Here is a 15,701-nt window from a genome sequence, read left to right as displayed (position 1 = left end):
TTCCAACATCATATGCCTGCCAAACACGTCACCGGCGTCGAGCGTACACCAGCTGGACCACCCATGCAGATAACAGGACTCTGCAACACACACACACACACACACACACACACACACACGGTAGCTCAGTGGTTAGAGCGCTGGCTTCACAAGCCAGATGACCGGGGTTCGATTCCCCGGCCGGGTGGAGATATTTGGGTGTGTCTCCTTTCACGTGTAGCCCCTGTTCACCTAACAGTGAGTAGGTACGGGATGTAAATCGAGGAGTTGTGACCTTGTTGTCCCGGTGTGTGGTGTGTGCCTGGTCTCAGGCCTATCCGAAGATCGGAAACAATGAGCTTTGAGCTCGTTCCGTAGGGTAACGTCTGGCTGTCTCGTCAGAGACTGCAGCAGATCAAACAGTGAATTACACACACACACACACACACACAGAGTGGGTAAAGGAAGAGGAGGAGTCATGATGATGTTAAGGAAGGAGATAGTGGTAAATCAAGTGGAGTTTGGAGAAGGAAAATCAGAAATACTGTATGTTAAGATGCATATTAACAAAAAGGAGTTAACAATCATTGGAACATATGTGCCACCAAAAACAAACTCATGGACTAACCAAGAATATAGAGACATGATAGATGACACAATAAGGAGTCTTACAAGAATCATAAAGGAAAGGAGAAAAGTGATATTGGTAGGAGATTTCAACTGTAAGGAGGTAGACTGGGAAAATTATGAAAGTGGTATGGGGAAGATGCCTGGGAGATAGATTCCTGAACCTAATGATAGATAATTTGATGGTCCAAAGAGTAAAGGAAAACACAAGATTCAGAGGAAATGATGAGCCAGCAAGATTAGACCTAGTTTTTACAAGGGATATACCAATTAACGATGATATAAGATACAAATGCCCATTGGGAAAGAGTGACCATGTAATATTAGAAATGGATATAGAAGAAGGAAAGGAAGATAGAGATGAATCATACAAAGGAGACCGATTAAATTACAGAAAGGCTGATGTTGAGAATCTCAAGAACTATTTTAAAAACGCAAACTGGGAGGAGATGGAAAACTCATTAACGGTTCAAGAGAAATATAACTTATTTTTGGAAATATACAAAACTGGGGTCAGGAAATATGTTCCGAAATATAGACCTAAAGAAGAAGGAAAGAAAGATTGGTTTAATGCAAGATGTGCTAGGGCAAAGGAGAAATGAGATGGAGTATGGAAAAGATGGAGAAGAAACAGAAATCCAGAAAATAAGGAAAACTTCAAAACAGCAAGAAATGAATATGCTAAGGTGAGAAAGGAAGAAGAAAAGAACTATGAAAAGGACATTGTCGAAAAATGTAAGGAACAACCAAAATTGTTCTACAGATTCATAAATGGAAAAATAAGACAAAAAGAAACAATAGAAAGGTTAAAAGGAGAAAACGGAATGGTGGAAGACCCAAAAAGTATGGCAGAACTGTTAAATGAGGTCTTTACTAAGGAATCCAAATTTGAAAGACCACAGGGTAATAGAGAGACTGTCTATATGAAAGAGATTAAAGTAACCAAGCTTGAAATAAAAAAGTTGATGACGGAATTGGATGAGGAAAAGGCAATGGGACCGGATGAAGTCTCAGGCAGAATACTGAAAGAATGTAGGGAAGAACTAGCAAGTCCAATATACAACATCATAAAATGCTCAATAGAAAATGGAACAGTGCCAGTGGAGTGGAAAAGAGCTGAGGTGGTTCCCATATATAAGAGCGGAAGGAAGGAAGAACCTTTAAATTACAGACCGGTATCACTAACTAGTGTAATATGCAAGATGTGTGAAAAAGTAATAAAGAAGCAATGGATTGAGTTTCTTGAAGACAACAAAATATTATCAAATAGCCAATTTGGTTTTAGAAAAGGTCGGTCATGTGTGACAAATTTATTGAGTTTCTACTCTAGAATAGTTGATAAAGTACAAGAGAGAGAGGATGGGTTGACTGTATTTATTTAGATCTAAAAAAGGCTTTTGATAAAGTGCCACATGAAAGATTACTATGGAAGTTAGAGGAGAAGGGTGGCTTAAAAGGAAGCACATTGAGATGGATGAAGAATTACTTAAGGGGGAGAGAAATAAGGACGATAGTTAAAGATATGAAGTCCAAGTGGAGAACAGTAGACAGTGGAGTGCCACAGGGGTCAGTATTGGCACCAATACTTTTTCTCGTATATATAAATGACATGCCAGAGGGAGTGAACAGCTACATAAATCTGTTTGCGGACAATGCAAAACTGTGCAGAGTCATTAAACAAAAAGAGGATTGTGAAATACTACAGGAAGACTTAAACAAGATCTGGAAATGGAGCAAAAAATGGGAGATGGAATTCAATGTGGACAAAAGCCATGTCATGGAAATGGGAAAAAGTGAAAGACGACCAGTGGGAATCTATAAGATGGGAGATGGAGTAGAACTAGAAAAAGTAAAAAAGGAAAAGGACTTGGGAGTGACAATGGAAGAAAATAATCAACCGGTAAGCCATATTGATAGAATTTTCAGAGAGCGTATAATTTGCTAAGGAATATTGGAGTAGCATTTCACTATATGGACAAGGAAATGATGAAGAAATTGATAAGTACTAAAATAAGACCTAGATTGGAATATGCAGGAGTTGTGTGGACTCCCCATAAAAAGAAACACATAAGAAAATTAGAGAGACTACAAAAATGGCTACAAGAATGGTTCCAGAATTTAAAGGGATGGCATATGAGGAGAGACTAAAGGCAATGGATCTACCAACCTTGGAGCAGAGAAGAGAGAGAGGGGATCTGATACAAGTTTATAAATTGATTAACAGAATGGATGAAGTGGATAATGAGAAACTGATCCTGAGAGAAGAATATGACTTTAGAAGCACAAGATCGCATAGTAAGAAACTAAGGAAGGACGATGTCTGAGAGATGTTAAAAATTTAGTTTCCGCAAAGATGTGTTGAGACTTGGAACAGTTTGAGTGAGGAAGTGGTGTCAGCAAAGAGTGTACATAGTTTTAAAGAAAAATTGGATAAGTGTAGATATGGAGACGGGACCACACGAGCATAAAGCCCAGGCCCTGTAAAACTACAACTAGGTAAATACAACTAGGTAAATACACACACACACACACACACACACACACACACACACACACACACACACACACACACACACACACACACACACACACACACACACACACACAGAAACATAAAACACCACTTATAATACCTCCAAATATTATTCTCTTACGAGTTTGTGTTAAACTCAATGTCGGTGATGACATGTTCGGTTTCGGCTATTATTATTATATATTTATTACTATTATTTCTTACTTTTTACATATTTAACTCAGCCTTTAAAATTTTCCGGATTATAAGGATTTCCAGATTATAAGGTTCTGGATTTAAGGACTTTTACTGTAATATCTAAACCAATAATGAGATAAAAATAACGATTCCAATATTGTCATGCATCATAATGTGTTTCTGAACTGCTTACTTATCGATGGAAATACAAGTATATCTTATATCTCACCAAGAAATATATAAAAATGATAAAATACAGCATACTGACATAAGTGCTCTCACCATCCAAGTAATAAAGAAACAATGGATCAAGTTCCTTGAAGACAACAAATTAATATCAAATAGCCAATTTGGTTTTAGAAAAAGACGGTCGTGTGTAACTAATTTATTGAGTTTCTATTCTAGAATAGTTGATAGAGTACAAGAGAGAGAGGGATGGGTTGACTGCATCTATTTGGATTTAAAAAAGGCGTTTGACAAAGTGCCACACGCAAGATTACTGTGGAAGTTAGAGGAGAAGGGTGGCTTAAAAGGAAGCACATTGAGATGGATGGAAAATTATTTGAGGGGGAGAGAAATAAGGACGGTGGTTAAAGATATGAAGTCCAAGTGGAGAGCAGTAGAAAGCGGAGTGCCACAGGGTCAGTATTGGCACCAGTACTTTTCCTCATTTATATTAACGACATGCCAGAAGGAGTGAACAGCTACATAAATTTGTTTATGGATGATACGAAACTGTGCAGAGTTATAAAGCAAAAGGAGAATTGTGAAATACTGCAAGAAGACCTAAATAAGATCTGGGAATGGAGTAAGAAGTGGGAAATGGAATTCAGTGTGAACAAAAGCCATGTCATGGAAATGGGAAAGAGTGAAAGACGACCTGTGGGAATCTATAAGATGGGAGATGGAGTAGAACTGGAGAAAGTCAAAATGGAAAAGGACTTGGGAGTGACGATGGAAGAAAACAATCAACCAGTAAGCCATATTGATAGAATTTTAGAGAAACATATAATTTGCTGAGGAATATTGGAGTAGCATTTCACTACATGGACAAAGAAATGATGAAGAAATTGATAAATACTATAATAAGACCCAGATTGGAATATGCAGGAGTAGTGTGGACCCCTCATAAAAAGAAACACATAAGAAAATTGGAGAGGCTACAAAAAATGGCTACAAGAATGGTCCCATAACTTGAAGGGATGACATATGAGGAGAGACTAAAGGCTATGGATCTACCAACCTTGGAACAAAGAAGGGAGAGAGGAGACCTGATACAAGTCTATAAATTGATCAACAGAATGGACCAAGTGGATAATGAGAAACTGATCTTGAGAGAAGAATATGACATCCGAAGCACAAGATCGCATAACAAAAACTGAGAAAGGAAGATGTCTGAGAGATATTAAAAAATATAGTTTCCTGCAGAGATGTATTGAGACGTGGAACAGTTTAGATGAAGAAGTAGTGTCTGCAACGAGTGTGCACACTTTTAAAGTAAGATTGGATAAGTGTAGATATGGAGACGGGGCCACACGAGCATAAAGCCCAGGCCCTGTAAAACTACAACTAGGTAAATACACACACACACACACACACACACACACACACACACACACACACACACACACACACACACACACACACGCTAGCTCAGTGGTTAGAGCGCTGGCTTCAAGCCATAGGACCGGGGTTCGATTCCCCGGCCGGGTGGAGATATTTGGGTGTGTCTCCTTTCACTTGTAGCCCCTGTTCACCTAGCAGTGAGTAGGTACGGGATGTAAATCGAGGAGTTGTGACCTTGTTGTCCCGGTGTGTGGCGTGTGCCTGGTCTCAGGCCTATCCGAAGATCGGAAATAATGAGCTCTGAGCTCGTTCCGTAGGGTAACGTCTGGCTGTCTCGTCAGAGACTGCAGATCAAACAGTGAAACACACACACACACACACACACACACGGTGAAAAGGAAAGAGAAATGTTAAATGAGTTGAGAAAGGAGGCTTTGAAAAAAAATGAAGAGAGGACAGAAGAGGAGAAGAAAGAGTTTTTCTGGAGAATCTTGGATATGAGACTGAGGAAGTGGTTCATAACCCAGAAAAGTACAGCAAGAAAGGACTAAAGAAACTTACGTATAAGCGGAATGTAATGTATTCCAACATAAATGGAGTGATATCGGGATTTTAGAACTCAACGATTACTTGAGGGACAAGAACCCAGATATTGTGGGTCTTACTGAAACAAAACTGAGAGAGGGAGAAGACCTGATGATGGTTGGAGAAGGAAATATAATGTTTGGAAAAGAAATAGAGTAGGTAAGATGGGAGGAGGAGTGATGTTGCTGGTTAAAAAGATATAAAGGTGGATCAAGTGAAAGAAGGTATGGGAAAGGCAGAAGTGCTAAAGATCAGAGCAGAAACTAATGAAGGAAAAAGAGGCACTACATAGTGGTGTACGTACCACCTAAGACAAATGCATGGTCAGTACAGGAATATGAAGAAATGATAAGTGATACAGGAACATGTCTGGAAGAAATGTTGGGTGGCTGTGAACGAACTATAATGATGGGAGATTTTAATTGTAAAGAGGTGTGTTGGGAGGACTGGTCAATGGAAGGATCAGAGACAACATGGGAAATACACTATTGACACTGGCAATGGAAAATGTGTTAACTCAGTGGGTCAAAGAAGATACTAGGTTTGGAGGAGAGGAGCATCGTCAAGACTGGACTTGGTCTTTAGTACAGAGCCAATGGTCATTGAGGAGATGAGGGTGGAGTGCCCTTTAGCAAAGAGTGATCATGCAGTTTTGGAGTTCAAGGTGATAGATGAAGAGAAATCTAGAAGAAATGAAGAATATAAAGTGGGAAGATGGAATTATGCCAAGACAGATTTTGGAAACCTAAAGAAATTCTTTCAAGAGACAAATTGGATGAAATTCAAGAGTGCTAAGGAGCAAATGAAAAGTGGAAGGAATTTATAAAAATATACAAAGAAGGTGAGAAAAATTTGTACCAATAAGACAACATAGAGAAGTTGGAAAGCAGGACTGGTTTAACGATAGATGTGAAAAGGCTAGAACAAGAAAAGAGGATGCATGGAAGAGGTGGAGAAGGAAAAGACGGATTAAGCAGTGGGAAAGTTACAAAAGAGCAAGAAATGAATATGTGTTGATTAGAAGAGAAGAAAGAAAGAAACAAGAAAAGGATATAATTGATAAATGTAAAGACCAACCAAGGCTTTTTACAGACATGTGAACAACAACATCAAAAATAGAAAAAGTATTGAAAGTTTAGAAGTAAATGGAGTATGCAGTGAAGATCCCAGGAAATGGCAGAGGCTATGAATGGATGCTTTGGAAGGTATTCACAAAGGAGACTGCTTTTGACAAACCACTGGTAATGGAACAGAAAGGGATTATGAAGGAGTTTCAAGTAACTGTGGAGGAGATCAAGAATATGATGGGGAGTTTAGAAGTGAGAAAAGCTGTGGGACCTGATGGGGTATCAGGATGGATTTTAAGAGAATGCAGGAGCAACTGGCAGAAAAAGTTTGTGAAGTAATTGATGCCTCATTAAGGGAAGGTGTAGTGCCCCAAGACTGGAAAAGAGCTAACATTGTCCCAATCTATAAATCAGGTAACAAGAGAGACCCATTGAACTATAGACCAGTGTCACTTACAAGTGTGGTAGCTAAGATGTGTGAGAGGGTGGTGAAGAATAGATGGACAGACTTCTTGGAGAAAAATGACATACTTTGTGAGTGTCAATTTGGTTTTAGAAAAGGGCGTTCATGCACGACAAACCTGATATGTTACTATTCGAGGGTGATAGATGTAATACAGGAAAGAGATGGTTGGGCTGATGGAATATATCTGGATTTAAAAAAGGCCTTTGATAAGGTACCACACCGGAGACTGATCTGGAAACTTGAAATGGTAGGAGGAGTGCATGGCAGTTTACTAAAATGGATGGAAGACTTTTGGTAGGAAGAGAAATGAGAACAATAATTAAGGACAGACCATCAGAATGGGGCTTGGTGGAGAGTGGAGTTCCACAGGGATCAGTGTTGGCACCAGTAATGTTCGCGTCTACATAAATGACATGGTGGATGGGGTGTCCAGTTATGTGAGCCTATTTGCAGACGATGCAAAATTGTTAAGAAAAGTGAGATGTGACAAAGATTGCGAACTACTCCAGGAAGACTTGGACAGAATATGGAAATGGAGCTGTACATGGCAAATGGAGTTCAACACGACAAAATGCAAGAAAATAGAGTTTGGCAAGAGTGAAAGAAGAATCAGGAGTATGTACAAGATAGGAAATGAAGACATAAAACCAGTCATGAAGAAAAGACCTTGGGGTGACAATTACCAATGACCTATCGCCAGAGAGACATATAAACAAAATAATTGGAGAAGTATTGAACTTATTGAGGAACATAAGAGTGGCGTTCGTATATTTAGATGAAGAAATGATGAAGAAAATAATTACTGCAATGATAAGACCGAGGCTTGAATATGCAACAATACAGTGGGCTCGAACTTAAAGAAACACATAAGGAAACTAGAGAAAGTACAGAGGGCTGCAACAAAAATGGTGCCTGACTTAAGAGATTTGACTTATGAAGACAGACTGAAAAGAATGCAACTTCCGACCCTGGAAAACAGAAGAGAAAGGGAGACCTGATAGCAATATACAGAGTGATGATTGGCATGGAAAAAATGGATAGGGAAGATCTGTGTATGTGGAATGAAAGAATGTCGAGAGGGCATGGGAAAAAACTAAAAATGGCCACTTATAGGAGAGATGTGAAAAAATATAGCTTCCCTCATAGAAGGGTGGAAGTATGGAATAGTTTAGACGTGGAAGTGGTCAACGCAAGGAATATTCATGATTTTAGAAAAAGCTGGACATTAATAGATATGGAGACGGGACAACACGAGCATAGCTCTTTTCCCGTATGTTACAATTAGGTAAATACAATTAGGTAAATACACACACACACACACACATATGGCAAATGGAGTTCAACACGACAAAATGCAAGAAAATAGAGTTTGGCAAGAGTGAAAGAAGAATCAGGAGTATGTACAAGATAGGAAATGAAGACATAAAAACCAGTCATGAAGAAAAAGACCTTGGGGTGACAATTACCAATGACCTATCGCCAGAGAGACATATAAACAAAATAATTGGAGAAGTATTGAACTTATTGAGGAACATAAGAGTGGCGTTCGTATATTTAGATGAAGAAATGATGAAGAAAATAATTACTGCAATGATAAGACCGAGGCTTGAATATGCAACAATACAGTGGGCTCGAACTTAAAGAAACACATAAGGAAACTAGAGAAAGTACAGAGGGCTGCAACAAAATGGTGCCTGACTTAAGAGATTTGACTTATGAAGACAGACTGAAAAGAATGCAACTTCCGACCCTGGAAAACAGAAGAAAAAGGGGAGACCTGATAGCATTATACAGAGTGATGATTGGCATGGAAAAAATGGATAGGGAAGATCTGTGTATGTGGAATGAAAGAATGTCGAGAGGGCATGGGAAAAACTAAAATGGCCACTTATAGGAGATGTGAAAAATATAGCTTCCCTCATAGAAGGGTGGAAGCATGGAATAGTTTAGACGTGGAAGTGGTCAACGCAAGGAATATTCGTGATTTTAAGAAAAAGCTGGACATTAATAGATATGGAGACGGGACAGCACGAGCATAGCTCTTTTCCCGTATGTTACAATTAGGTAAATACAATTAGGTAAATACACAGCCCAAATTGTTTTACAGATATGTAAACGGAAAGCTGAGAAACAAAGGAGAAATAAGCAAACTAAAATACAATAATGAAATGTACAAAGACCCAGAAGATATGGTGGGAGTGATGAACAACTGTTTCCAGTCAGCCTTCACCAGAGAAGGCGACTTCCAATGTCAAACCCAGTCAAATTAATTGATGGTGTTTGTGAAATACAAGTGTCAGTAGAAGAAGTAAGGAAAACAACGGAAGAATAAGATTTAAGAAAAGCCTCAGGTCCTGATGGAGTGTCAAACTGGATTGTAAAGAAATGCAGTCACCAGTTAACAGACAAAAGTCCACAACGTCATTATGAATTCCATAACAGAGGGTGAAGTATCAACAGATTGGAAAAGAGTGGATATTGTGCCTTTGCTTAAAGGAGGATCCATTAAACTACAGACCAGTGTCATTGACCAGTGTAATAGTGAAAATATGTGAAAGGATAATAAAGAAGAAATGGATGGAATATCTGGAGGAAAAAGGTATGTTGTTTGATAGACAGTATGGATTCAGAAGAGGAAGATCATGTGTCACAAATTTAATGATCTCCTACTCAAGAGTGATTGACATAATGCAAGAAAGGGATGGCTGGGTGAACTGCATATACCTAGATCTAAAGAAAGCATTTGACAAGATTCCGCATAAAAGGTTACTGTGGAAACTTGAACAAAATAGAGGACTAAAGGGAGGACTTCTGAAATGGATAGCTGACTTTTTAAAAGACAGAGAAATGAGAAATTATAAAAGATAAAAAGATTGGCCTGGAAAAGTCTTAAGTGGAATTCTGTAGGAGTTGATATTAGCACCAATAATGTTTGCGGTATATGTGAACAATATACAGTAATACCTCGAGATACGATCGCCCCAACATACAATTTTTTTAATATATGACGAAAAATTTCATATAATTTACGCCTTGAAATACGATGATATTTTTAAGATACAAATAGCCATCGGTAGGTGGCGCAGCAATTGCTTGGCTACCCGCTTCCACCCGAACGTTCAGCCCGCGTTGTGTATCGTTGTTCATCCTTTGTGCATGTATGTGTCTGTGCTCCTTGGCAGTGTGTATTTTTTCTTAAGTTTTGTGAATTCAAGACCCCCATGATCATGGGTCCCAAAAGTAAAAGTTTGGCAAGAAACACACAAAATAGCCTGTATTCACATACTGATTACACTTAGAAATTCAATAAACGAGTGAGTACAAATGGTGTTCTGTCCACAAGTAACTCTTCCTCTTTGCAATGCAAAAAACCAGAAGTCTCTAGATGTCATGGTTACCAAAATATCACAGGTTGAATGAAGTAATATCATCGGTTTATGTGGCCTTGGCTAGAGCAAATAAAAATGAGCCCCTTGTATCCTCTCTCTCTCTCTCTCTCTCTCTCTCTCTCTCTCTCTCTCTCTCTCTCTCTCTCTCTCTCTCTCTCTCTCTCTCTCTCTCTCTCTCTCTCCTGTCACCTGTTCTGATACCACTCTCATTCAAAAGTTGTCTCCCTGTAACATGGCGAGAGACCTGAGATATAGAAGTAAGTACAGTCAACCCTCAGCTATCGCGACTTCGGCTATCGCGTTTTATTGCTATCGCGCACCCATGAAAAGCTGCTAATATTTCACTATCGCGACCTCAGTTGCCTGCTATCGCGCGCCCCGCTATGACGTAACGGAATATCTGAGCACTCATTGGCCAAAACCGCCTTCCCGCCAAGATCAATTCGGCTATCGCGTTTTCGGCTATAGCGCTACTTGAATTGAGCGATAGCCGAGGGTTAAGTGTATTTCATTAGTAATTCACTATCACTCAGTGCCATGGAGTCGAGGTTATCCTCATGGCATGAGCGTATATGAATACTAAGATATGATATCCATTATAGCAGGCAATAGAGGAGTGGAAACATAAACATCATGATGAAAGTAACACGCAAGCTAAAAGGGTCACAAGAAGAAGAAGAAGTGGCCGAGTCGCCGCGAATCTCCGCATCGTCTGTTTCTGATCTCATCTCTGCTTAATTTTTGGTATTCCATGTAAGATTTCACTTTATGCATTACAAAACAATCCTTTCTTGGGGGCAAGGTTTGTAAAAAGCTAATAAAAATGTTGTTTTGTGAACATAAATGCATATATAAGACAGTAACACCACCTGGAGAGGTGGTGTTCGCAGCAACCTTCGAGCAACCTGATAGCAACCTCGTCACCGTCCCCCCAAGCGTTCGTGGATGCCATTTCGCGGCAGGAGGTTGCTCTCACATTGTTAAAGAATCTTGAATCCAGCTCCAGGAGCGCTAGAGACAGAGGCGGGGAGCTAGCCAATCACAGTGAAGCTGCTGCGTTCGGACCCTCACCCAGCAAATTCAAACCCAGAAATTTCTCTAAAACAGATGTGGTTGTACGTTATGCGGACTTTTTGGTCTAACTTTATATAGTACGTCAAACCGGAAATTCGTTAGACGAACGTTCGTTAAATGGAGTATTACTGTATGTACATTATATATATATATATATATATATATATATATATATATATATATATATATATATATATATATATATATATATATACAGTAAGTCCTTGTTATACAATAGTTCTTTATCCGGTAAATTCACAGTTATGGTATTTGGAAATTACTACCCTCGATTCGATATACGGTAAGAAAAATTCACAGATACGGTATCCGCTCATGTCATCCAAGAGGGCGCAGTGCGGGGGAGCAGAGGTGATGATGTCATTCACGCCACACCTCCCTGCCACTCACTGTCCTGACTTTAACTTGACCACCCTTGGAGCCTGTTATCTCTTTTTTAACTGCATTACATATTACTTACATACATTACTAATTAGATGAATAAATGGAATATTAAAGGATCTATTGTAAGCACAAATATATTCATAATAATCATGGCAAACACTAAAAGCCTACTACCAGCGGCAAACCATGCAGCAAGTGATAAAGGACACAGATGGGCCTGGCAAGCCCACTATCAGTGCCGTTTGCCCTCCTCCTCTGCCGCCACTTTCGCTTCCGGACATCGCCTCACTCGAAAGGCAAGGTTCCACATTTTCATATAATTTTCGTATTATTATTTTTTTATTTATTATTGCATTATGTTCTATTATCTACTTCATTTACAGATATTAATGGTTAGGTTAGGTATATTGAATGATTCAAATGTATTTGGCTCTTATTTCATTCTGGTTTTACCCTTATTATAAAATTTAATGTGGTGTTTTCGTAGAGCTTGGAACGAATTAGATTGACATGTAAAATGTGACTCATTATACGAAAAAATCATGATACGAAAGCCACTCCAGAAAAAATTAATTTCATATCTCGAGGTACCACTGTGTATATATATATATATATATATATATATATATATATATATATATATATATATATATATATATATATAACTTAGACATTATGTATTTTCATATTTTCTCCTTGAAAGGTCCTCTTCAACTTAGCAAACCAGTATGCTGCTAATGACATGTACACTGAGGCCCTCAACACTTACCAAGTCATCACCAAAGATCGCATGTTCAACAACTCAGGTCGACTGCGAGTCAACATGGGCAACATCCACTACAAGATGGGGCAGTACAGCAAGGCTATTAAGTTTTATCGAATGGCACTTGACCAAGTTCCCAACACTCACAAGAGCATGAGGTATGTATTGCTAAGAATATTAAAATTCATAAAGACATGGTTTTACATCAGTTGTCATAAAGTAATCTTGATGAAGATTTGTTTAAAAGAAAAATTCTGCTTAGAACTTTCAACTTAATCAACACATGTGCTTTCCTTGGAACACTTTATCAAGAGGACACCCACAACACAAAAATTTCCATTTGTTCTTATCAATGTACATATTCCATTCACAAACACTTAATTTCTTTAAAAGAACACCCTGCCAGCCTACGTTTCACTCGGATATTACAACACTCCTTTTACATCTATAGCATCATCCACTGCATTTTTTTTTTTTTACATATTCTTCTTGTTATCTCTTTTCTTCTATATGGCATAAATATTAAACATTTTACTATCATTCCATGTCTGTGCTTCACTTGCTCATCTTCATATAGTATCTATTTCCTATCTTCTATTCTTGGAGGTAATTATTATTTTACTTTTTTCCTTAATTTTCTTTTTTATTTCATAATGAAGTGTTCACTGTCTAAATTCAGAGATATATTTACTAAACATCAAAAAAAGTTTTGTACATCATAAATGATGATGAAGATGAATTTCAATACTTTCATTACTTTCAGGATCAAAATAATGCACAATATTGGTTTGGTGTTTGTGCGCATGGGGCAGTACTCTGAGGCTTGTACAAGCTTTGAGTACATTATGCAAGAAGAGGCCAACTTTAAAACAGGTTTGGACTTAGTTACAGCTTATTATGCTCTTGGAGACAAAGAAAGAATGAAAAAGGGATTTCTGCGCTTGTTGGAATGTCAGCTGGACATTGACGATGATGAGAAATATACAACAACATCAGTAAGTTGTGTTGAATCACCTCAAGAAAATTATTTATTAAAGGATTCATAAACTGGTATGTGACAAAATTGTACTGCAAGTATAAGACTCAATGCATAATAGGAGAAAAGAAATTAAGAGGGAGTACAAAGAAGGATGGAATGAGTGAAAAGTTTTCTGCCATGATAATGAAACTTGGAGGATAGCAAGGTGACAGAACAAATGCATCAGAAAGCTTAACCAAAACTGTAGATAGCTACTATAGAGACTCTGTAGACTTAGTGCTATATTTACTAAGATGAAACACCCACAGCATTTCATACTTGTGCTGCTATATACATGTATACATATCTATTATGAATAGGATTGATAATCAGGAGAAAAGTGAGTTGTGATGTTCAGAGAAAACTTATTAATAGTATACATGTTTATACCTTTGATATTAATTTTCTTGATATAATCACTGAAAATAGGTATAGCAGTAGGAAATTATATTATAAAATGTATGGAGAGATGTGAAAATAAAGAATGATATTTAGATATTGTGGAGTTGATTGTTTTAAGAGGTGATTTTGAAATGGAAATGTGAATGATTGCAGTTACCTATATATATTAAGTCAGAGGGAGTATTTTATTTTTATTTTTATTATTTTTCATGAACTCAGATGCCTCAGATATCTCAGATTATGAAATTAGATTTCATTTTAAAGATTCATGAAAGTATATTTTACAAAAAATTATTGTGCATTTACACATGAAATGTGAGTCTAATTTCAGTTGGCCATACCATGGTTTATTATATATTACTAGATCTTTCTTTATTATTGAACCACAGAATACTGCATGGTAGAGGAAACAGTCTTTAGAAAGTGTTACCAAGCACAACTAATGTTTCAGGATGATACACAAGCTAACCTTATTTTGGAAGTGATTCGCAATGATCCTCTGCGAAAGATGGAACGGCAGATGAAGCAAGAAGCAGAGCGTTCCATACTGACTGCTGCCAAGCTAATTTCCCCTGTGATTGAGAGCACATTCAGTGCTGGCTACAACTGGTGAGGTATCATGCTGACACTAAATGTGTAAATCATACTTTCTTTTCTAATTGTACAATTTTTTTAGATTCTTTATTGCATTGCATTATGATTAATTGTACAATATTAATTTTATATTTAATCCTTTAATGCATTCAAGATATCAGATTTTGCATCTCACATAACATAATTTTTTCAGTGGATCAGCAGTAGTGACCAGAAGTACAAATTTGAAATGCTAAATTGATTTTGGGGCATGACAGTTGTCATCCTGACTTTAAATATATATATATATATATATATATATATATATATATATATATATATATATATATATATATATATATATATCATGTGGGCTTTTCACAGGAATTTATGAGCTAAAATGGGTACTCTTTGGGGTACCTCCTATGTCAAAGCCCACCCACTAGGAAACCATTACCCCAAGTGAGGAAGCCCAACCTACACTCAGACTGTGGACAGGATTTGAACCCGTGCACTTGGAGACCCCTCAGACCCCAAAGCACACATGATTCCACTGTACCGTGGTGGCCCCAAAGCTTTTCTTTGTTAAAGATTTATCTCACTTTCATATCAATTTCTTTGCATTTCTTTGAAGTACCCAAAGTAGCACTAGTAAATATTCCTGTTAAAATTATACATATCTCATGGCTGGATAAAGATTTATCCCTCCTTCAGATCAGTCTTAGTGTTACTATGGAATGCCTAAAACATACACTGCACTAACATAATGAAAGCTTTCTTTATTGATGCCGGATAGGTGTGTGGATGCAATAAAAAACTCTCAGTATGCTGACTTGGCCAATGACTTGGAGATCAATAAAGCTGTCATGTATTTGAGGCAGAAAAATTTCAAGGATGCAGTAGAGACTTTAAAGATGTTTGAGAAGAAGGAGACCAAAGTAGCTAGTACAGCAGCAACTAATCTTTCTTTCCTCTATTTTCTGGTAAGAATGTATTTGTTTACTATAGTAGTTTGGGTCTGATTCTTGAATCTCTATGTTGCTAATCTTCTTTTTTGATGAAGACAAACCAACAAATATT

At 37.7% G+C, this 15,701-nt stretch overlaps 1 protein-coding gene and 1 long non-coding RNA gene across 5 annotated transcripts in view; one reads left to right on the top strand and one right to left on the bottom strand.

The window, feature by feature from the left end:
- The window catches only part of LOC123515900, an 83,607-nt gene that overhangs the window by 4,909 nt on the left and 62,997 nt on the right, over positions 1–15,701 (bottom strand). The window lies entirely within an intron of this gene.
- LOC123515895 (intraflagellar transport protein 88 homolog) overlaps positions 1–15,701 on the top strand; it is a 73,401-nt gene that overhangs the window by 10,138 nt on the left and 47,562 nt on the right. For both annotated transcript variants that reach the window (XM_045274788.1, XM_045274790.1), the window contains exons 6-9: positions 12,569–12,786; positions 13,392–13,623; positions 14,500–14,657; positions 15,418–15,604. In XM_045274788.1, the coding sequence (XP_045130723.1) occupies positions 12,569–12,786; positions 13,392–13,623; positions 14,500–14,657; positions 15,418–15,604 (795 nt within the window). The remainder of the gene's footprint in view (positions 1–12,568; positions 12,787–13,391; positions 13,624–14,499; positions 14,658–15,417; positions 15,605–15,701) is intronic.

Source organism: Portunus trituberculatus, chromosome 40 (genome assembly GCF_017591435.1).
Source record: "Portunus trituberculatus isolate SZX2019 chromosome 40, ASM1759143v1, whole genome shotgun sequence".
In the NCBI taxonomy this organism is placed as follows: domain Eukaryota; kingdom Metazoa; phylum Arthropoda; class Malacostraca; order Decapoda; family Portunidae; genus Portunus; species Portunus trituberculatus.
This window is presented reverse-complemented; position numbering and strand designations above follow the sequence as displayed.